The sequence below is a fragment of the Synchiropus splendidus genome, chromosome 17, assembly GCF_027744825.2.
Source record: "Synchiropus splendidus isolate RoL2022-P1 chromosome 17, RoL_Sspl_1.0, whole genome shotgun sequence".
Classification (NCBI taxonomy): Eukaryota; Metazoa; Chordata; class Actinopteri; order Syngnathiformes; family Callionymidae; genus Synchiropus; species Synchiropus splendidus.
In genome coordinates, this window is record NC_071350.1 from 16,537,838 (window position 1) to 16,559,721 (window position 21,884).

The following is a 21,884-nucleotide window of genomic DNA, read 5'->3' on the forward strand; positions in this document are numbered from 1 at the left end:
ATAATTGTGGAATGGTGTGGTTGCCACTTTGATCCTGAGTAACCTTGTCCGGCAGACCGGTCGACCCTCTCTCTGCAGCCGGGGTGTTCCACCGCAGCCAAGTGGGTGAGGGTGCAAAATCCACCGGGAAGATGCTCCTGGGGTCTGTTTTCTCAGTCAATACTTGTTCTTCTTATTGGCCCTCCAGCTGGACTTGGGCCACCACCCCCGTCCTGCGCCGCGTCTCAGATCAGTGGTCGACCCCCACCACCACCACCGCCACCTCCTCCTCCTCTTAATCTCCCAGATTGTCGGTGACTTGCTGCAGTCGATGCTGCGGCTCTGACAGGCTCCTGCACCGGGACTCCATGAGACAGACATGCTCGCGTTCGTGTTGGTCTCTGGGTCGCTCTGGATTATATTAGGTGAGTTTTTTTTTTGGGCGGGGGGAGAACCCTTTTATGAACCATCGGAGATATACGAGGGGAATCTGGGGGTGTTATCGCCTGATGTACATCGTGTCATTCATTACCGGCTTTTCACTCACTCGCTGCAGTGCGTCCATTTCTTACTTCATAACCACAACATTCTCGCCGGTCGACCTTCGTGCCATCACTTTTATATCATACATTTCCCGTTATGGGCCTTTAAATGCGTGCGGGGTACAGATAAAAGGTGTGTTTCGCACCAGGTAGGGCGGGATGGCTGCCAGCATGCGCCTGCGTGGAATAAAGCTACAAGTAAGCGCAAATATTGACGCATTCGGACGGGTTGGCTTCTGTTCATAGTGAGAGTAACATGGGGATATATGAATGTGAGCGTTTCAAGGTGGGCCGGCTGGGAGAGTCGCGTGACATTGTGCGTTATTTAAGCGGACGCTTTTTGCGCAAGGCCCCGTTTCAGTTCACCGAGAATTCGTCTCGATGATTTGCCTGCGCCTCACGAGCACATCGCTCAGCTGCTTGCCGGTTTGAAGCATTGCATGTCCTCCACCATGCCTCAGCGATGGAGGACAGGAGGAGGATGGTGGCAAGGAGGACGGGTGACGCCATCCAAAGCCGCGCCTCTGATTGGACGGAGCTGTCCACCAGACAGGGGTTCTGAAATCCAGCGGCCCACCGGCGGTTTCTCTCCTCGCTCCGCCTCGCACCACTCCAGTTGCAGGTTTATGCGCGGCCGTTGACCTCCTGCCGTCTTTGAAACGCCTCGGGACGGTCCTGAGTGGCTCGAGTCGCGCGCAATACGAGCGTTTGTAGGCGAATGGATGCAGAAACGTCAAGGTATTGAAGGTTAAACCTGAGCTTCAGTTTGATTATGAGGAACGCTGAGTCAGCGTTCAAACTTCTGAATTGAATTAAGCAAGATGGGAGCAAGCAATGTGGGTTAATATGAATGCAAAATAAGGAGATAGATAGATAGATAGATAGATAGATAGATAGATAGATAGATAGATAGATAGATAGATAGATAGATAGATAGATAGATAGAGTGTTAGCTAGCTAGCTAACAATAGTGTGTAATAGCTAGCTAAAAATAGATAGATAGATAAAGAGACAAATAGATAAATAGACAAGGAGTTAGCTAAGAGCTAGCTATTAGATAGATAGATAGATGATAGATAGATAGATAGAAAGACAGAGTGTTAGCTAGCTAGCTAACAATAGTTTGTAATAGATAGACAGATAGATAAATAGACAAGGAGTTAGCTAAGAGCTATATAGATAGATAGATAGATGATAGATAGATAGATGATAGATAGATGGATAGATAGTTGGATAGATAGACAGTGTTAGCTAGCTAGTTAACAATAGTTAGTAATAGCTAGCTAAAGATAGATAGATAGATAGATAGATAGATAGATAAATAGATAGATAAATAGACAGGGAGTTAGCTAGGAGCTCGCTGTTATCTAGATAAATAGACAGACAGACAGACAGACAGACAGACAGATAGATAGATAGATAGATAGATAGATAGATAGATAGATAGATAGATAGAGAGAGAGAGAGACAGATAGATAAATAGACAGGGAGTTAGCTAGGAGCTAGCTATTATCTAGATAGATAGATAAATAGACAGAGACAGACAGACAGACAGATAGATAGATAGATAGATGATAGATGATAGATAGATAGATAGAAGATAGATAGATAGATAGATAGATAGATAGATAGAGAGAGAGAGAGAGAGACAGATAGATAAATAGACAGACAGACAGACAGACAGATAGATAGATAGATAGATAGATAGATAGACAGACAGACAGACAGACAGATAGATAGATAGATAGATAGATAGATAGATAGATAGATAGATAGATAGATAGCTGCTTGGGAACGTAAACTTTTAGTGACTTGTGTTGTCATCATTACAATTCCATTTACATTTCCTCAACAATATGTTAATATTTCATGAAAACTCTTTTCTTTTTTTTTGTGGCGTTAGCTCAGAAGTAGCGTTGGTTTGGAACTAATAGCAAAAAGCAAGAAGAGCACAATGAGGTGAGGGACAGCGGCCGGTTTATCTTGAGCATGAATATTTAAACTGTCACAGCAGGTGCTGCATATTTAATAACCAACGTGACCAAGAAAGAATTAAAGTGCTATTTAACCAATGTACTGTATGTTACGGCCCAAATTCGTTTGTGAAAATACAAATTAAAAATCCAAATATCATTTGTTATCTACAGCTTCCTGTAGAGATGTGTAAATATTAGAGATCTATTGTGCATTTTATTTTGAATTATTATTATTAATGTGTGTTTTGTGTAGATAATTTGTGTAGCTGTCACGCTGGCTTGCATTGGTGTACTTGTGAAAGTGGTGCTGAATAGACTACACAAGTGAGCCACTACACTTTTGCTACATTCACGTGCCATCATAAAGTTTGTGTGTAGTTAGCTTAGATTTATGAGTCACTGCTTGCTTCCAACACCTCAAATATAAAGTCTAGATATGAGTGTCTTGACTGACATCATCACATATGCTCTGCTTTTAATGAGTGACACGGTAGCTTGAGAAAGCAGCTCAATGACTCATGAATGTTGAAACAGAAGCATTAGATTTGTCCACTGACTTTAAAGGTGGAATAAGTTGCTTGAGATTTTTCTAACTGTTGCCATTCCATTCAGTTTTCCAACTCTCTTTTTTTAACGTGAAGTTAAATGCTCCATTTATACCCAAGCAAAAGTTAGGGTGACCTAAATCTGGCAACAGAACTCAGAAAGTAAACACTGGCTGTTTGCTCTAGATTAGCTTCAGTCACTGGAGCATTTTCTAATCAACTCTGTTCAGTGTTTGAATGAGATCAATGATTGGTGGGGAGGGTTCTTTGGAGAAAAATAGATCAGCCATGTGAGTGTGTTATTGCTTCCTCAGCATTTAGAGTTTACTCTCTGAGACAGTAATGGCTCAGCCACAACTGCTGACTCAGCCTGGTCGGCCCGGTTGCACTTCCCTGGCGCACAACTGACTGATACGTTTGTGGTTTACCGAGCGAGGCGTATCTCTGCTGTCACTGACACAAGCTTTCCTGCTATCACAAATCATATTATCAAAAGTCACGTTAGTTGGTCAGAGACCTTCCTGTCACACCAAACTGAAACACAGTTTTGATGTAACAAAACAGCCATAGAGTGCTAGCTTTAGCTAAGTTAGCTAAGCTTGTTAGCCTAAAGGGAAGCTTTTCCACTTCCCTTCTAGAGCTGTAACTTTTTACTGATACAGAAAAGCAGGCGTGACCAGTCCTGTGAGAGAGTTTGTCCTATGCTGTGAAATTAGGAGTCAAATGGTTGCACTATGAAAATAATAGCTGTTTTTGGTCGCAACTGGGACGTCACTATTTAAATATTGACTTGCGTTGGCTGTATGTCAAGCTTCTAGTGAAGTCATCTTGTTAATAAATGACTTTCATTCCAGTCCAAACTATTCTATTCCTTTGTTTTCATAATCATAATTTGATGTCAGTGGTGAACACAGCTAATCACTAAAAACAACGCACTCATTTCTCCAAACTGGCAGGTAAAGTCATGCTCAGCTTCTCCTTTGATAGTCAAAGTGTATTCAAATGTGGAGTGCAAACATCTCCTGCATTATTCATCCAGGAAGGTGAGTGTAGGGTAGCATGGAACCGGAGGGAGGAGTAGAGCCGGGGTGGTGTGATTCGGAGCCTTGCCAGGTGTAAACCAAGCCAAAACGCATCCCTGACCTACTCCTGCGTGCCTCAGCTTAATCTCATTGGTGGCAATAGGAAGGTGATCGTAGGTGCGCGTGGGGTAATGTGATACCAGAGAGCGAGCAGCCGCATCGCACCTGCTGCGCCTGACGCCTCTGACGCCTCTGTAAAGGCTGGATTACAGGTTAGACTCGTTTTAATCTCGCGATTTGAACCGATTTTCTGTCATTAATTTGCCCTGAAAATAATTTAAATTCGCTTTAATGCTTGTCTTTAACCTGTTCTTCTTGATCTCGACCGTCAGTTTTCCTGTGAAAGAGACCCCGCAGAGGAGAAACAGGAAAAGGAAAATATGATTTGAGGGGTGAACAGCGGTGTCGCTGCAGTAGTGAGGTTACTGCTGGTCAGCTGTCTCTCTGCTAATAGGCTGTAATCCCCATCCGCTGGACTCTAATCATTGGTGACAGGCCTCGGATGGGCCGATGGGGCGTGACTTGAGGAAGCAGAGGGCGTCGCGTTCTGCTCGAAGCCTCAGAGGTCAAAGGAAGTGTCCCATTCAGAAGTCCATAGCAGGCGGGCCACATTGTCACTGTCATTATTATACAGTAAACTACGATTCATATTTTAGTTTTATGTCACTTTTATGTTTATTTAGTTTAAATACAGCTGTTTCACTCTGCTATAGGAACAAGATGTGGAATAATTTCATATTAAATTCAATATTTTGCCTCTGATTTGGTGTTACTTCAGAGATGCGCTACCCTCCAGCTGCAGCAACAATCGTGCTCAGAGGCAGCAGGACTGACCTTTTTTCCGTCCGTACCAGTGACCCCCCGGCCCCGCCGGGGTTGTTTTAAAAATACAGGACAAATAGCTTCATTCCTGACACAAACAGCTGAGTCAACAATTCTGCCCAAATTAGACTCACAAGAAACAGATCAGAAAGCGACTTCAATTCTGCTTTTTGTTTTCTGAGCAATGGGTTATAAGTGAGTCAGCATTCCTACAGTGTTGGACATGAGCGCAGACGAATGTGACATAATCGGTGTTTGTGTTATGAAACTAAACTATTGTGACGGGTGAAGCTGTGTTTTGTTTGAAGGAATCGTGAAGGAATCTGCACTTCCAGTAGACGATATGAACTGAAAGGCCCCCGTCGTGATCATATTTAATGGCAACATGCAGAGTATGTTCTGCATCAACCTGCCCCTCATCTATTGATCTTTCCATCAGCCATAGTGCAGGATAATAGCCGACAGTGCCGCTGATCCGGTGAGCCCAAAATGGAGCCTCCAGATTTTTAATCGTACTGTACAGTACATACTGTAAACTTTAACATCACAAAATGTTTTTTTTGTCTATAAAGATAATAGTAATAATACGTTTGCATATAGGGTTTAGCATCACATCGTGCAACTTTATTCAGATCCTGCTTGTACAATGCTGCCTGTTGTCTATAGCAGTGTTTTTCTACCTTTTTAAACCACTGCACATGAGGTTCACTGAAAAAATCCCAAGGCTCACCACAAAAGGAACCTCAGCTAAAACAGTTAGCTTTGACGGAAGTCCTCCGGAAAATCCCTTTAAATGTATTAAAAAATTGTTGCAACTGACACTCATGCTGTTTGCAGAAACAAAATGCAGAAAATCTACTTGTTTAAAAAATCTTTCCAGAAAGGGGTGGTCAATATGGCATATCATGATTTATTTGTTTATTTTAAATAACTTTCGATTTTACCACCGTATCTTTTGCAAGATTTTACTCTAGTTTGGGGAATTTCCAGAGAAATCTTGAACATTCTTTACCTCGACTTGCTTCAAAACAGCAATGAATCTTTCTCTCTTCACATTTTGGAGCGAAATTATTTGGTTCTGCGTTTAGCTTTCTGCCTAATTTTTAAACAACGAAGGAAAGTTTGCTGGCCTACAAGTGTCAATGAAGTTTTGAAGGGAGACATCATGTGAGCTCTGTTAGCTCTGTTTGGCTCTACACTGCAAACAGTCTTTGGAACGCTCCATCGTTCTGTGGTGAAGGTGTGTTCTTAAGTTAGAGGCACATCAGGTTAAAAAACAACTCAAAATTGAGCATTTCAGTGTGTGGGAAGTCGAGAATTGCGCGCTATGCTGTGAGCTGCGAGTGATGGAGGAGTCGCATCAGCACAGATCTATTGTGTATGGAAAGAATGTGACCGAATCCATGCGATCTCCTCATGTTTTTGTCTCGACAAAAGGTTCTAATTGTTCACTATTTAATGTTATCATATCGCCACCTCTCTCTATCTCCGTACAAGTTGCGCGGAACTGGATCATTTCCCACGACACACCTGACAGGCGCTCATGGCACCGGTTGAAAAATACAGGTCTATAGAATGTCTTCCTTGATGTTCTATCTTAATGTTGGAGCCTTTAAAATACAAGTGAAAACAGAAGGAGTACGTAGTAGAGTGTTTGTAAGGAAACATTTTTAAGTCTTCGGGATCATGTTGCTCAAGTTTCTACCACAGTCTTGCGCCCACTCTTTTTTATGAGTCTCCCAGCTACTCGAGGCGATAGGCACAGGCATGTTGCCTATCCATCGTAGACACCCACTCACTTCCAACTATTTTGAGTCATCAGTTAATCTGTATTTTCTTTTTTGCCCGTAATTGTTCACACATGTTTGGCTGAAAAAAAGAGACTGGTGAAATCAGACAGGAACAGGAAGTCTGCGTGTTTCAATGGCATCTCAACCCACTGACAAATTCCTCCTCCTCTGAGTCAGTTCCATGGTAAAGGAAAGTTGGTCCTCCTAAATGGACAGCTGGAATGTTGAACCTGTCAATCATCATGACTGTTCTGACTAATTTAAATGAGTACACAAGATACCCATTGTCTTATATGATGAATCAATGACCCAAATTCGGCCAGGTCAGTCAAGAGGAGTGAATATTAAAACTAATGTTTTTGTCGTTGTTTCTGTTGACAGAGCTGAGCTCCACGTTGATGGAGAAGATGCAGGCGCAGGAGACGACAAGCGGCCTGAGGGTACCGGAGATTGAGGACCTGGGCCAGTACATTCGCTCCCTGTCCACCACCACGCTGGTAGGAATCGGCGCCCTGACAGCCATGCTGGCCTACTGGATGGCCACGAGACCACGCCCCATCAAACCACCTTGCAGTCTTCTTCACCAGTCGGAGGAGGTGCCGGTGAGTCCGAAAAAAATGTTGCTACTCAGGCTAGTGAAAAAAATATTTTGTGAAAATATGAGGCGCTACCTCTCTAGAGATAAAGTGCCCGCATAAATGTCAATCACGCCTCCAAAATATGATAATAAATCACAGACCATGTTGGAAAGTCATCTGACTGGATCTGAGTTCAAAGGCTATTTGTGAGGTAAAACAAAAAGCATAAAACTGTGACATAAATAGATATGAAATGATTTGTTCTCCAAAGTGTGCCACTTAAAAAAAAAAAATCACCTGCGTTGCTATAGCGACACCCTAACAGTGAAGCTAATGCTATTAGCTGCTATAATAAGATCTTGGATTAGCTTCTGCTGACACGTCTCAGCAAAATGAGTTTGTGTGTGTAACTGGGAGATGATGCCGATGATTTGTTGATGTGACAAATGAAGTTCTGTTCACACACACTCATGACCAGCGCATTTGTGACCCACTGAAAATCATTATTGTTTAAATAAGTACTGAAATAAAAGTGATTTGATGCCAAAAAAAGCGCTTAATCAATACCATTTTTTTGTGAAACCTGTGAGGCCGCTCTCAAGTGAAAAACAACTCAACATCAATTGTTGTAAACACTATTTTAATCAGCCAGTCAACACCCATGTTTTGGATTCTGATGTTGTGTTGTGAGATTCTGGACATGCCAAGCATCATCCTGCATGTCTCACTGACAGGGAGGAATCTGCTTCACACAGGAGGTGCATTTCCTGGAATTGACTTTGATTTCAGTGAAGCTATTTCACCTTCTTCTTTGGCCATTTCCCTTCAAAGTTTTCTACAGCAGGTTTTCTGCCTTCACTTGTCTTCATCCTCCTCTTCCATGAACCTCACTTGTGGTCCTTCTTTACCGCCAGCATTCCTGGTCCAGCATGGTATCTCCTCTCCATCTCCTTTCCTCCACTTTGTCTCCAAACCTCTTTACATGTCCCTCAGATATAGTCATTTCTGATCTCCTCCCAACGGCAACATCTGCATCTTCATCTCTGACTCACCTAACTCTGCTTGCTGCAGCTGCACCACTCAACTAGACACCAGTTATTCACCATGTCGACTTATTGTTGTGATTCATCAAGGCTAGTTCTGAAGCCACAGCAGCAGCAGCAGCGGTGATAAGCCATGCAAGAGACACAACATAGTTATTCTGCATGGCGCTTGTGAGTGTACCACCGTCTTTATTCGCCACCTATAGGCCTGGGATGTGAACTACATCGAGGAATACAATTAGATTCAATTTGGGTTAATCAGTTTTGTTCACACTCGACTGAAAAGCCTGAAGAAATATAATGTTTTTCTCCTACAAGTAATACACTTTTTTCTCTTCCATCTTCACCAGCTGGAAAACGGGGCACGGAGGTCGATGATGGGCGACAGATCCAAGCTTCTTACACATTACCACGACGACGCCAAGACCATGTACGAGGTCTTCCAGAGGGGCCTTCACATATCTGGTAAGTACAGCTGACCGCTTTTCAAACTGCGTCTGTGTTTTCTTTAACACTGTTCTGTCAATCAATAGACAAATGTCAAAATTCAAGCCAGTTTTTCTCTTTGATCGACTTGTTGATCTCGATCATCTATATTTTCACATTTATTCTTCCTCAAATAGCCAACAGTCAGCTGCTACTCTCACGTGCTTCCTATAAAGTCTTAAAATGTGAATTGTGGGTTTTTGACTCAAAAAAATTTCCTGGTTAGCGGGTTAGTTGACATTGTATTAACTTAAACCTCGTTTTCATCTTTTAAAGTACAAAATTTACTCAAAACTGAGCATCAAAAAACAACTGTGAAACCTGATCATCGGCTATTTTGTATTATAATAGAAGGAAGGGGAGAACTGAATGAGTCTAAAATCGAGGGAAACATATTTTGTTTTTGCTGCAGCACCAACATTTGTGATGACGCAGTGGTCTGACTAAAAACGTCCAATCAAACCGCTGCTCCGGGACTCCTCTGGCTGCTGCAGTGCTGGGCGCTGTTGCTAGTGGAAACAGTGCCTCTGCTCGCGGCGGGGTGATCCAAGTCACAGAGAAATTGACAAGTTATTTCCGCCGCATCTACACCTGTCTGGAAGACCGTTAGCAGGATGAGTCACAGATACTCCCGGGAAAGAAACAATGTTGCGTTCTAAATCGGGAAACATTACAGGAGGTCAGTTTTTATGCAGTGGAATCCAGTTTAAGATAAAAACAGTGAGACAAATGTAGATGGATGGGGGTTGATCCATCTGTCCAAGTGAGGTCGCAGGGGCAGCAGCCGGAGCAAAGCGGCCCAGACTTCGCTCGCCCCCTCCTCCACCTCTTCAGAGGGATTATAGCCTCTCCGTTCTGTGACCAGAGTTCCTCACCAAGGAGCTTTGCCCTGAGCCTCAGCTCTTTCTTGCCCTTGACTGACAGTTCACTCTCCAAGGCACTTGACCTCCTCCACCCAGGAACATTCCACCCCTAGAACCTAAATCTCAATTTAGAGGAGCAGCTGCTCTCCATCCACCTATGAATTTACCCAGCAAGAACTGAAGGTCCTGAGATCCATGGGCCTCCGTAGTGGCCCTCTCCATGTGGACTTTGTGTGTAACCTTCCACTCTGTTGCAGGTGATGGGCCTTGCTTAGGCTCACGACTGCCCAACCAGCCTTACAAATGGATGTCCTACAAAGAGGTAAGCTAATATTTCAAGCAGCTCTTCTACCCACTATCTTCCTTCCAGACTGAACTGCATGCAGTTTCACATGTAGCCACACCAGCTCTGCTCATACCATCCCTCCTTGTCCTAGTCCATTTCTTCAACGCCTCTACTCTTTTTGTAGACCCACAGTAATTGTTATTTTTATCTATTCCCTGAATATTTTTCAACCTGGTCTTGGAATGATCATGGAAACTCAGCAGTTGGTAATTCAATCTTTCAACATCCCTTAGAACGAGTGTCAGATCATGTGAGCGTGGGAGGGAAACTGGAAGTGGGTTACTCAATCTGTTGTGAGGGTTTGACAACTGTAGAGGGGGTTTTCCGCCCTCTCGGTGGAGTACGTAACTTTCCAGCGCTCTCAGACAAGCAGAGACTTGTCCTCGTGCACAAGTTAGTGATGATCTGTGAGGCAACCTCAACTGATTCCCCTGATGCTTCCCTTGTAAAACAACCGGACGGTTGAGGGGTTAAATCCAGCTCCATGCAACTTTCCTCCCACAAACCAACAGCATACAGGAGGAGAATTGATATCTGTGGGTGGGAGTGTGTGTGGGTGGGTTTCTGTACGGGTCATTGGACTAACTGGTGACAGGTCCAGGGGGTCCCCATTGCATAAATGAGTAGGAGAATGACTGAATGTGTCCCGAACAGGTGACGACCCGAGCAGAGCATCTTGGATCAGGCCTCCTCCACCAGGGCTGCCAGCCCAACCCCAGCCAGTTTATTGGCGTGTTCGCCCAGAACAGACCCGAGGTGAGTCCTCACTCACTTGGACCGCTTCTGTTCTCCCTAAAGTCTGTCAGCTGACCTCTTGTCTGGTTGCAGTGGATCATCTCGGAGCTCGCCTGCTACACCTACTCCATGGTGGTGGTTCCGCTTTACGACACACTGGGCCCAGATGCCATCAGGTTCATCATCAACACTGGTGAGAACACAGCCAGGAAATTTGTCAGGAAGTGATGTCATGAGCCAAAAGGGAAGCAGAGTCCAGACATTACTTTGACTAAAACCACTGCAGATGTCAACAGCAGAAGTTGTTCAAGAGTCAAGTGCTTATAGAAAATCACACTGAGTGACCAAAGTGCTGCATCAGTCCTGAGAAAGAGATAAATAAAAGTGTGTCATTATACTTAATAGGTATTCAAGACAAATTATGCCTTACATTGATTCTTGTTTGTATATGTATGAATTTTAAAATAGTTTTTATGAAAATGTGAAAATATATATAAACAGAAAAACATAATGTGTAATATACTTTTTTTTAACCAGATGTACGTGTATATTGATAAGTTTTTTTCCCTTTTAAAAGTTGCTCTTATACGTCATGTAGAAATAATAATTATTATTATTCATCAAATTATATCCTATAGAGATTTTGAAATTATTTTTTATTATTATTATTATTTTTTTTATTAGGTATAAGCTGGACAAATTTCAAAACTGCTTTTTTTATTTCACCGTTATCTCACATTATCTCTTTTTATATATTTTTAAAAGTACAGAACTAAAGAACACTTTGAATGTATACAATTCTTTTTACATTATCGACAGACTGTTGACAAAAAATGATATTATGCTTTAATATTATTTAGTATATTTTATTATTTAGGGATTTATTATTTTTACTTTTTAGAAAAAATATTCGAACTATTTTGTAGATATTTTGCCAAATGTGTTTATGCTTCAAGTGAATATTCTCGTATACTGAGGGCAAGGTACATGAAAGCTAAATGTCGATAAAAATGGAACCTAAAAGCCGCACAAGTGTAACATTTCCAACTCTTTCCTATGGATTTTGTCCCTTTTGTTTCCGTTATTCTGCCGATTCTCACACAAGGGTGCGGGTGCTCTTGTGTGCTTGTGTCTTCCAGCGGACATATCCACCGTCATCTGCGACAAGATGGAGAAGGCTCAGGTGCTTTTGGGCAACGTTGAGAGGAAGGAGACCCCGGGACTGCGTCGGATCATCCTGATGGACGCCTTTAACGCGGCTCTCATCGAGCAAGGCAGCGCCTGTGGTGTCCACATCCAAGCAATACAAGAGGTGGAGGTATGAGTGGCACATTCTGGCTCACCAAAACTTACACAACAGCCTGATTGAAAGCAGCATGTTTGAATTCTTTGCTGGCTCCAAAAAAATCAAAACATTCCTCGCCATAGAAAAATATTTCTCAAGAGCAATTGAAGCACCGGCGCAACTATTAAATCATCCTTTTATTTGTCTTCTGTTGCGACGGCACACCGGTTTGTCAGGTTTCATTGGAAACCAGAGGGTCGACGTTCACACCCTTTAAAATAGCGAGGAGATTCAGGTCATGAGAGGACTTCCTCAAGGTGAGGAGTCGGTCAAATGAAAGAGGCAACACATCTTTGATGTTTCTACTTCCTTCAAGGGGGTTCCTTGACCGCATCTGAGATGAGTCAGGGCTACTTGATGAGATGAGCTGAAGCTCGTGGTTTCCCCTTGCTGAAAATCTTTTCTGTCTCTAGGCCTTGGGAAGAGATCATCACAGAAAACCGATAGTAAGTATGAAAATACATGGGCCTATATTAATTGTATTCTTCTTAAAATAGAATTTAATTCACAAAAAAATAAATAAATAAAATGGGTTTTGCTTTCACATTCACTACATTGGTATTAAATCAAATGATCATAAAAAAACACCTGACATTTTTCATCGGTCCCACAGCCACCGACACCTGAAGACCTGTCAATCGTGTGCTTCACCAGTGGAACCACAGGTACCTCACAGGAATGTTTTTGCCAGGGCCGCCAAAACTTTATCGCTGGCATCAAGCCTTTGTTACTGTTTTGTGATTTGCGTTGAACTCGAACCTAGCCAAACCTGAAAGTTTGGTCTGAAGTGCGTTTATTTTTAACAGTTCTTTAAGCTCTTAAAAGACAACCTGTCACAACACAGAAAAAAAAATAAGAAAGTGCAGTGAAATTGTCTTCACTTGTCTTGAAAACTGGCATTTGAATGGCGAAGTGTTTGGAGTTAGGAGTCTCCAGAAGCGAGGTCATGTAAGGACACACATACGTCATCTTTCCTTTTGACCCGCTTGACAATGTGAAGCGGGAAACACTGCCCCCTACTAAGTGGTCGCAGGGACGCATATGTAGCGTCTTCCCCCTCGTTGTTGCGCCACCACAAGTTTGGACTGAAACAGGAACCTCGTTTGTTGCCTCATAAAAAAATAACTCTTTCATGTGAAGACTTGCAATGTAGGGATTTTACTGTCAATGTGTGGAGTCATTGTTCATGTGATGACAAATGTGTTTACAATTACTATACATTAGTAGTTGTTTTAGCAGTAGACAGAGGAGCAGTGCTGGTAATAGTAGTGGGGTAGGTAAGTAATTTAAGAGTGCTAACAGTATTAGTAAGAGTAGTACTTGTAGTATTGGTAGCGGTTGTTGTGAGGGGGGAAGGAGAGAGTAGTAGTTCTTGAAGTAGTAGTCAGAAGAATATCGGTTTTCGTCGTAATATGAGTTTTACAAGTAATTGTGTATCAGAATGAAAATACAAATGAGTAAAATGTGTGGTTTGATTCATACATTTTTGCACTCACAAAATATACTACATTTTTTGTGACCCAAAATCAAAGGTCAATAGGTGAATTGTCACTTGCTTTAATAAACAACAAACAGGAAGGATAGGTCATGAAAGCTGTTGTTGAATTAAGGCCGACACACATGGTGAATATTGAGCTGAACAGGTTCAGTGACTGCAGATTCAGATGGTATCTCCATGTGATCATGTGCAGACTTCTTATCTAGTGAAAAGAAAGTCTGATCTGTGTTGTTGCTGTGAGGGTGTGAAGCTATGGCTCAAGATTTTTTTTCTCACAGGAAACCCTAAAGGTGTGATGCTCACTCATGGGAACGTGGTGGCAGACTTCTCTGGCTTCCTTAAAGTCACAGATGTGAGTGCTGCAGTTTGGCCCGTGAAAAATCGGCATAGTTTTTCTTCTCACTGTTTACTCTCCCCTGCAGAAAGTCATTTTCCCAAATCAAGACGACTGCCTCATTTCCTTCCTGCCGCTGGCTCACATGTTCGAGAGGCTCATCGAGGTACCGAGAGGAAGAGGCTTGTGTTTATGGGTTTCAAGAGGAGGTCCGGGGGTGGATTGTTTATGAACTCACTTCCTCCTTTATCTGGAGAGGAACTACTTTTTACATCTAAGCAAACATGTACCTGAACTGATACAGTAGCCACAGTCGCTAGACTCATCCAGCTTCAGGATACAGGCACTAAAACAAATAAACTGGCTTATTGTACGTTTATACATGAGGAAATAAAAACAAATAAAACAAATAAAAACAACTAAATTAATTATTAATGAAATAAAGTCAAATGGTGGTTGCGAAGTAAAGAGGAAAATCAGAGAAGGATCAACAAGACATTTAAAATGTCAGTGAAATCTCTATTAAGACCATAGATTCAGTTAAAGCATCAAACTGACTTGAACTTGAAGCTGACTCAAGTGAAAGCTTCGATACTGAGAAGAAACTAATGTGACATATATGTCGGGATAAAAGCCACATGTCGTGAGTTTAAACGGAAATGCTGCATTGAATCAGCCTTCATAATCAAAAGCAGAACTTGACGGCGATTAAATGACATATAAGAATCCATATTGATATTGCGAAAAGACAGATAAATCCACAGTCTTACTGTTTACATATAGAACCTGCCTCATATCCCAAAATAGCTCATGCATCTATTGAAAACTGTGCAGACTCATCACAAACTAAGTGACTAATGGAGAGGCCATGAACTGGTTCAGTCTTTGAACGGTGCAAAATGGCATGGATGCCACAAACCCGAGGGCTGTTTTGTGCTTAGATTCGGCATCTGTACTTCATGGGTATCTTGAAGCCTGTGTAGCTGTGGTGTTATTGATCTACAGCTGTGACTCCTCATGTCACAAAACTGCCATTAGAGGTGTGGAAATGTCGAGCTTTAATCCTATGGGCTCATTTTTTTGTGCGTCCCGTGACTTGGATTTAACTCTATTGTACACAACTTATAAAAACCACCTGCCAGTATGTGCCACTTTAGATGAATTGAGGTTGACACACAAAGCTTAATAGCAGATCGGCGTGTGCCGGTGGAAAATCGACCGGTGTTGAGACTGGTTAAACCAGTCTGGCTTTCCACTGTTGACACCCAGCAGGAGTCAGGACGAGGAAAGCACCTACCTTCTCCTGAGACTAAAGTAAACATGAGTAGCATTTCGACTTCTGACTTGAGATTCCATCAGAAGTAAACAGTATAGAACATACATTGAGTCCTGCCCAAATTTTTCTTGAAAATCATGCTGTCAGCAGAAAGTGACAAGCAATAATTAAGCCATTTAATATATAAAGTGAAATTCAAAAATGATTTTGTCGATTTGTGAACTGCATATGTATCTAATTATATTTGTTAATTAATTAAATTACTGTATGAAATCATCTTTGTAATAATGCCATGATAATAAACTCAAACCGAAACACATTTAATTTAAAATAATAAATTACATACATTCAAATAATAATAATAAATAATAAAATTCTACATAAAACATAGACAAAAATGAATCACATTTTTAATCCAATTATCTTCCAATTAATTAATAATTTCTTGTGCCATGATTAATATTCCAAATAGTGCACAGATCAATTTCAATGTTTTATGTTGCCTAATAATAACATCAATGTTTTAGCTTGTGATGAATTTACAGTTCATTTTTCTTTTATGGAAAACTATATTTTTAATATTTAAAATATTGTACTTTATATTTTGTCATTTTTTTATTTTTATTATTATAATTATTATATACTTTCAGTACATAAAAGTACATACAAAATGTATAAATTGGTAGCTGATCACATGATTAGAAATAAATGTTCTATTGTTGTTCTAAACCTTCAACTTAAAATGAGGTTTTCTGTGTGCTAGTATCTTTCATTGGAGCCACACTTTCCATTAAATGTTCTGTAAGTGTAATAGGCAATATACACTATATACAAACGCCCATACTAAGTGGACAAGGTCCCGAGTGCAGGCATGCCAGACTGCTATCACAAGCCAATGTTTCTGCTGCTTCAGACTCTGGTGACGTTTGGAAAGCCAAACAGAAGGCGGGACCTTGCGCCTGTTGTGTCCTCAGTTCACCCCAAAACAGGAAGAAGCCATTTCTGCTGCAACATCTCACAGCTGCGATCCAACAGACAGGGCCTTTGCTGGGTGTTGCTTGCCAACCGTGGCAGCCTGAAAATATTGCAACAATTTAAACAAGCTTTTGATGGTTTTGTTTTTATACTTTGGCTTCATTTAACCCGCTGAATTTGTGACCAGCTTCCTCTCCAAGATCTAGTCTTGACATGAAAAGTCTGCTGTGACTGATAATGTAATCACTCACACCCTGCTTCCCACCGAACACATTTTATCGAAATCCACCAAGATGGCCCACGTGGACGTGACACAATTACTCTGATTAAAAATAGGCTCGAAATTCAACCAATTTGTTGTCTGCTGACCAGGAGAGCTGGAGGTTTGCTCGGACCACTGTCCCACCAAAGCTCTCTTGGGAGACAGCAGAAAGAGGCTATGTCCTCGCCAATGCCTCTACCAGACGACCAAGCTTCTCATTTTACCACGAGTCTAGGTTTCCCTTCTAGCTCAGCTCTTTCTTCACCACTACAGAGTGCATCAGTCTGGCGGTCTCACACTTCTAATGCTCTTGCATCGTATGATATTTGAGTCTCTCTACACCTCCAGTCACTATGGTCCAGCTCACATGGTCAGGTCTGAGCTGCAGCGGACTTGCCTCTCTTCAGGGACCACCTCAAGTTGTTCGGTGTTCCCACTCCATCTAATCGCCCGCTCTTTTCTCACAGTCGGTGGTTTACTGTCACGGCGGGCGGATCGGCTTCTATCAGGGCGATATTCGACTCCTGCCGGACGACATGAAAGCTCTCCGGCCGACCATTTTCCCAGTGGTGCCTCGACTCCTCAACCGCATGTACGACAAGGTGAGAAGACACTTCTGCGGATGGTCATGAGAGCTCCACCCGGGATGCTAAGGTGGCCTCATTGGTTGCTCAGATCTTCAGCCAGGCCAACAGTCCATGGAAGCGATGGCTTCTCAACTTCGCTGCCAAGAGAAAAGGCGCTGAGGTCAGCAGCGGCATCATTCGCAGCGACAGCATCTGGGACAAGATCTTCTTCAGCAAGATCCAGGTAAACAACAGATTTCACTTGTTTACTCCACAACTTTTAAAGATATCAATCTGTACGTCATGACGGATTCATGGCGGCGAGGAGCACAATGAACACCTGCCCCCTGTGTTGTGCTTGTACAGGCCAGCCTTGGAGGAAGACTGAGGATGATTATCACCGGAGCTGCCCCCACCTCCCCCACTGTCCTTGGGTTTCTCAGGGCAGCTCTCGGATGTCAGGTCGGCTCCTCGCACGCCCACGCAACCACACTTTACTGAACTCACTGTAATGAAATACATCTGTCATCTTAGAAAGCAGAGACACTTTCACCTCTCGAGTCACGCTGCCGTTTCAGGCTTCAGGATTTATATCCCCTGCTGTTCAGATCAGCAGGAGCAAGTAACTTGTAACTCAGCATGCACTTCTTTGCATTTGCACCATAGGAAGACAGAAAAATATGTATTTTTTTGCTGCTATTTTTGCAGTAAAGGTTTGAGATGTCAGACTGTTATGCACGAAGACTGAAAGGCTTCACTTCCAACACGCAGTTGTCAACATTACTACCTGCAGCACTCTGGTTTCCTCTCATTTATTGTCTCTTGTTATGTGTGTTTGTAGGTTTACGAGGCGTACGGACAAACAGAGTGCACTGCTGGCTGCACCTACACCACGCCCGGAGATTGGACTTCTGGTAAAACCTTTATGCAACAGACCTAGATACCAGTGGAAAACTGTGGGTCAAGGGTCGATAAAAAACACAAGCCGATCTCTGCCCTTATCGCTGCCATATTCATAGCCAATTTATGGTTTCACCGGGTTTATCTCCCGCACCACTCCCGGCAGGTTTTACATGCTGAAACTGAGTGGGAGGTTGTTTATCTATCAGCTGAGGTGAGGGCAAGTGGGCAGCAAAAGCATTAACACTTCAGTCCAGACGCTTCTGGCTCGTGAGATAAAACTCCCAAATCTTGAGGAAAAGATGGCAGGAATGTCAAGTCAAGTTCTGCAGCAGCTCTGGATAGAAAAACAATGATCGCAAGCCATGAATATCTGACATTTTAGTAATAGTGCTACTCATACTAATAAGGACAGTAGTAAGTAATTTCTTTGCAAAAACATCTACTAAACAGTAGTTATTCAGCTAGTTAGGTTCGTCTTAGATCCTAATAGCTTAATACAGTTGCGAGGCTTCAGAGTTTAATACGGTCAACATCTCCACCTGCTGTCCACTATTGGTAACGACAAACGTCCTTTTCATTTTTTAACAGAGAATAGTGTCATCTTCTCTATATGTTGTGAACACACATATACATTTCTCGAGATATTGTATTTGCACTGTTGTGTAAGGTTGAATTTTTTCCGACAGGTCACGTTGGAGCTCCGCTGCCATGTAACCTCATAAAACTAGTCGACGTTCCTGAGAAGAACTATTTCGCGTCGAAGGGAGAAGGAGAGGTGAGCGACTGTTGCCAATCTAAATGCCTTGAAGACGATGATGGAGCTGAGTAAATGGAGAGCGTCAGAAGATGCCTCTGGGGAAGGTGTTCTGTTTTCATAGGCCTATTTTGTGGCGGATTATCTCTGAATTAGATAATATTGACTCCAATGTTTACAGTGAAGTCCAACGTCTTAAATCTTATTGAGCAACGAAGCATCCAAAACATTGCAACAATCCATGAACTTGAATAAATATAATGAAGCTTTTTGTTTTCAGGAGTAAATTGTGTGTGCAACAAGTAAATTAACGTGAGCACGGCGAACTGTGTCCTCTGCTGGCTCTTTGTGATCATTGCATTCGGCAACGTTTGAAGCTGTCTCTTGTACAGCCTGGAACAAAACGCTATCAAAATTCAAGACTGTAAAAGGCGTCAATCAAAGATAAACCTGACTCATCTCTCTTGTTTAGGTTTGTGTGAAGGGACCAAACGTGTTCAAGGGCTATCTCAAAGACCCGGAGAGGACGGCGGAGACGCTGGATGCAGATGGCTGGCTGCACACTGGTGACATTGGCAAATGGTTAACGGTAAGAGCTCACAGTGAATGGCAGGGGTGCGAACAAGAGGACACCTTTCCAGGTGTCAGCTGACAGACTGGTGTTGCCCGGGCCCTTTCAGGTTGACCCCTAGAGTCCCACCCAGCCTATGGAAGTGCTCATCTGACCTCTAACTTGACCCATTATGTGCGTGAAGGACAAGCAATGTGAGTGTTCATTCTGTCTTTTTCCAGAACGGCACGCTGAAGATCATTGACCGGAAGAAGCACATCTTCAAGCTGGCGCAGGGCGAGTACATTTCCCCCGAGAAGATTGAGAACATCTACATCCGGAGCGAGCCGGTGGCGCAGCTGTACGTCCACGGCGACAGCTTGCAGGTGAGCAGGATATTCACACCTGTGATTTGAAACATTCACTTCCTCTCACTCACCCGCTGTCGTCTTTTCAGTCCTGCTTGGTGGGGATTGTGGTCCCTGACCCAGAGGTGATGCCAGCGTGGGCCAAGAAAAAAGGGATGCTCGGCACCTACAAAGATCTGTGCAAGAACACGGTACGAGTTTTAACGTTTTCCTGTTTGTTTGACCCTTCATTTCTGCTCTGACTAATATGAGTTTTGTGTTGTCCAGGAACTTAAGAAGGCCATACTGGAAGATCTGGTGCGTCTCGGGAAAGCCAGCGGGCTTCACTCCTTTGAGCAGGTCTTTTCCTTTTGTTTCCTTTTGCTTGACAATGAACACTATTTGGGTGCTGTGGATATGTAACAGATATATGAAGATGTTTCAGATGAAAGTTTGCTTGAGAGTAGATGGAAGGTGCGGTGCAGTCCGGTCCCTGTGTGAGCAGTGTCACGTGCCTTTCGTGACTTGTTTCGTTCAGAATGTCTGGCCTCGATTGGTACCGCAGTTTCGGGCCGGACCTTTAGTGGCTAGGGTGGCGATCAGCACCTCAAAGTTTGAAACCATTTTTCTCAACTGCAAAAGAAAGAAAGGTCCTGTTCAAGTTGCGGTTGAGATCCTTGCTGAGGTGGAGGAGTACTAGAGTCTTGGGGTCTTGTTCATGAGTGAGGGATGGAGGGAGGATGGGGTTGGATAGATGAATCTTCTGAGCCAAAATACAAAGCTCTTTGTTTATGACTGGGTCTATAATGTTGCCACAAAGTAGAACCTCTGCTCCTTCGGTTCGGGAGAAGTCAGTTCAAATCAGGACAGGAAAGCAGCTTGTTGGCCATCAGTTTGACCTCTCATGTTCTCCTTTCGAAGGTGAAGAACATCTACGTCCACAATGAGATGTTCTCCATCCAAAACGGCCTGCTGACCCCGACATTGAAGGCCAAAAGACCTGAGCTGAAGGAGTACTTCAAGGACAAGATCGATCAACTCTACAGCAGCATTTCCTTGTGAGGTCCGCTGCGCCAACGGTTTCCCGTCAAGCATCTAAACGCTAAGATCCAGCGACAGTATATCGACATCTTAGGGTTTGACCTGCTCCGGGGAGGACGACCGGAACCTGGCCCTGCTCGCTGCTATTCACCGAGAACGACGACGAATGCTCTCCCTCCCCGGCAGCCCTGACCCTGCTTTGGTTCCGTCCATCTCCTGCTTCTCTCCTGCCCTCTGCTGGCAGGAATCATGATCTGGAGACAACAGGGGTTTACAATCGTTTGGAGTAGATTAAAAGGTACAAAGAGTAGTGTCTCCTGCCTTAAAAATCACCGCTGGTCACTCAAGCGTCATCGTCCTCAGCTACTGGCTGTGTTTACATGGAAACCAATAGTCCCAAACGTCAACAGCACCTTCATCTGAGTAAATATTTTCACTGGAACTAAATTCAGATTAAATTACTGAGGAAAAGCTTGTAGGTTCCATGCAAACATGACTCTTTTCTGAGTCCAAAATCCATGTGAACGTAGCCACTTCTCCTCATAACCTCAATCATCAGTTAAGCATGTGACTTTCTTTGCACATTTTAGAGAATAAATCAACACATGTAGGCAAAACCAGGACTTGGGGCAATGCATGCTTGTTGTCCTGGAACACCTGGACTCAAAGCAGACGTCCAGGTCGCCGCGGCTCGTGCGAGGACTCCACTCACTTGATAAAAATAAAGCAACAACTTCAACGGATGGGTTTAGAGGTAGGACTTTTGAGTTGATCCCAAAGCATAAACAACATGGATGTATATAAATAAAGACAGCTAGTTGTATCTACGGTCTCAGTCGGTTTGAATGGAATTTTTTCTTTCCCTTTTTTTTTGTGTGTAGTGAGCTGAATTGTTCTTATTTATTTATCTAAACTCCTTTTGAGATGAAGGAATCAGCACCATATCCTTGTACTGATGGAGTGCAGCAATAGGGACGAGGGAGGGTGAGGATGGTGGGGCAATGGAATTAAAGCATTCTGGAATGATTTTAACTGGTGTCTGGTTTTTCATTTTTTCATTTGAAAATTGTAAAAAAAAAAAATCTGACTTTGAAGAACCTGAATACCTATCTATTTGAGACTATTAAAAAAGGCAAGTGCTATACTTATTTACATATTGAACATGGTTATGTTGAGGCAAGTTTTGCAAGTACAGAAGTACTTGGATAGCACTCACTCAGAACCTGAATACCTCTCAATGTGAGGC

General features: G+C 42.9%; 1 protein-coding gene across 6 annotated transcripts; it reads left to right on the forward strand.

Annotated features, from left to right (window-relative positions):
- Positions 1 to 8: 8 nt before the first annotated feature.
- acsl6 (acyl-CoA synthetase long chain family member 6) lies at positions 9 to 21,699 on the forward strand. Of its 6 annotated transcripts, none has more exons than XM_053846805.1 (22): positions 9 to 101; positions 188 to 404; positions 7,118 to 7,338; positions 8,708 to 8,822; positions 9,964 to 10,028; positions 10,707 to 10,808; positions 10,881 to 10,980; positions 11,927 to 12,105; positions 12,546 to 12,578; positions 12,746 to 12,797; positions 13,909 to 13,982; positions 14,053 to 14,130; positions 16,945 to 17,079; positions 17,153 to 17,287; positions 17,410 to 17,505; positions 17,885 to 17,957; positions 18,633 to 18,721; positions 19,173 to 19,289; positions 19,493 to 19,636; positions 19,708 to 19,809; positions 19,886 to 19,957; positions 20,519 to 21,699. In XM_053846805.1, exons 2-22 carry the CDS (start codon positions 359 to 361, stop codon positions 20,657 to 20,659), a joined length of 2,169 nt encoding a protein of 722 aa, XP_053702780.1. In that variant the 5' UTR covers positions 9 to 101; positions 188 to 358; the 3' UTR covers positions 20,660 to 21,699. The 6 variants fall into 6 exon arrangements, with proteins under 6 accessions (XP_053702780.1, XP_053702778.1, XP_053702781.1 ...); XM_053846803.1 differs by having other exon boundaries at positions 15 to 105; XM_053846806.1 differs by lacking the exon at positions 9 to 101 and having other exon boundaries at positions 145 to 404.
- Positions 21,700 to 21,884: the final 185 nt, after the last annotated feature.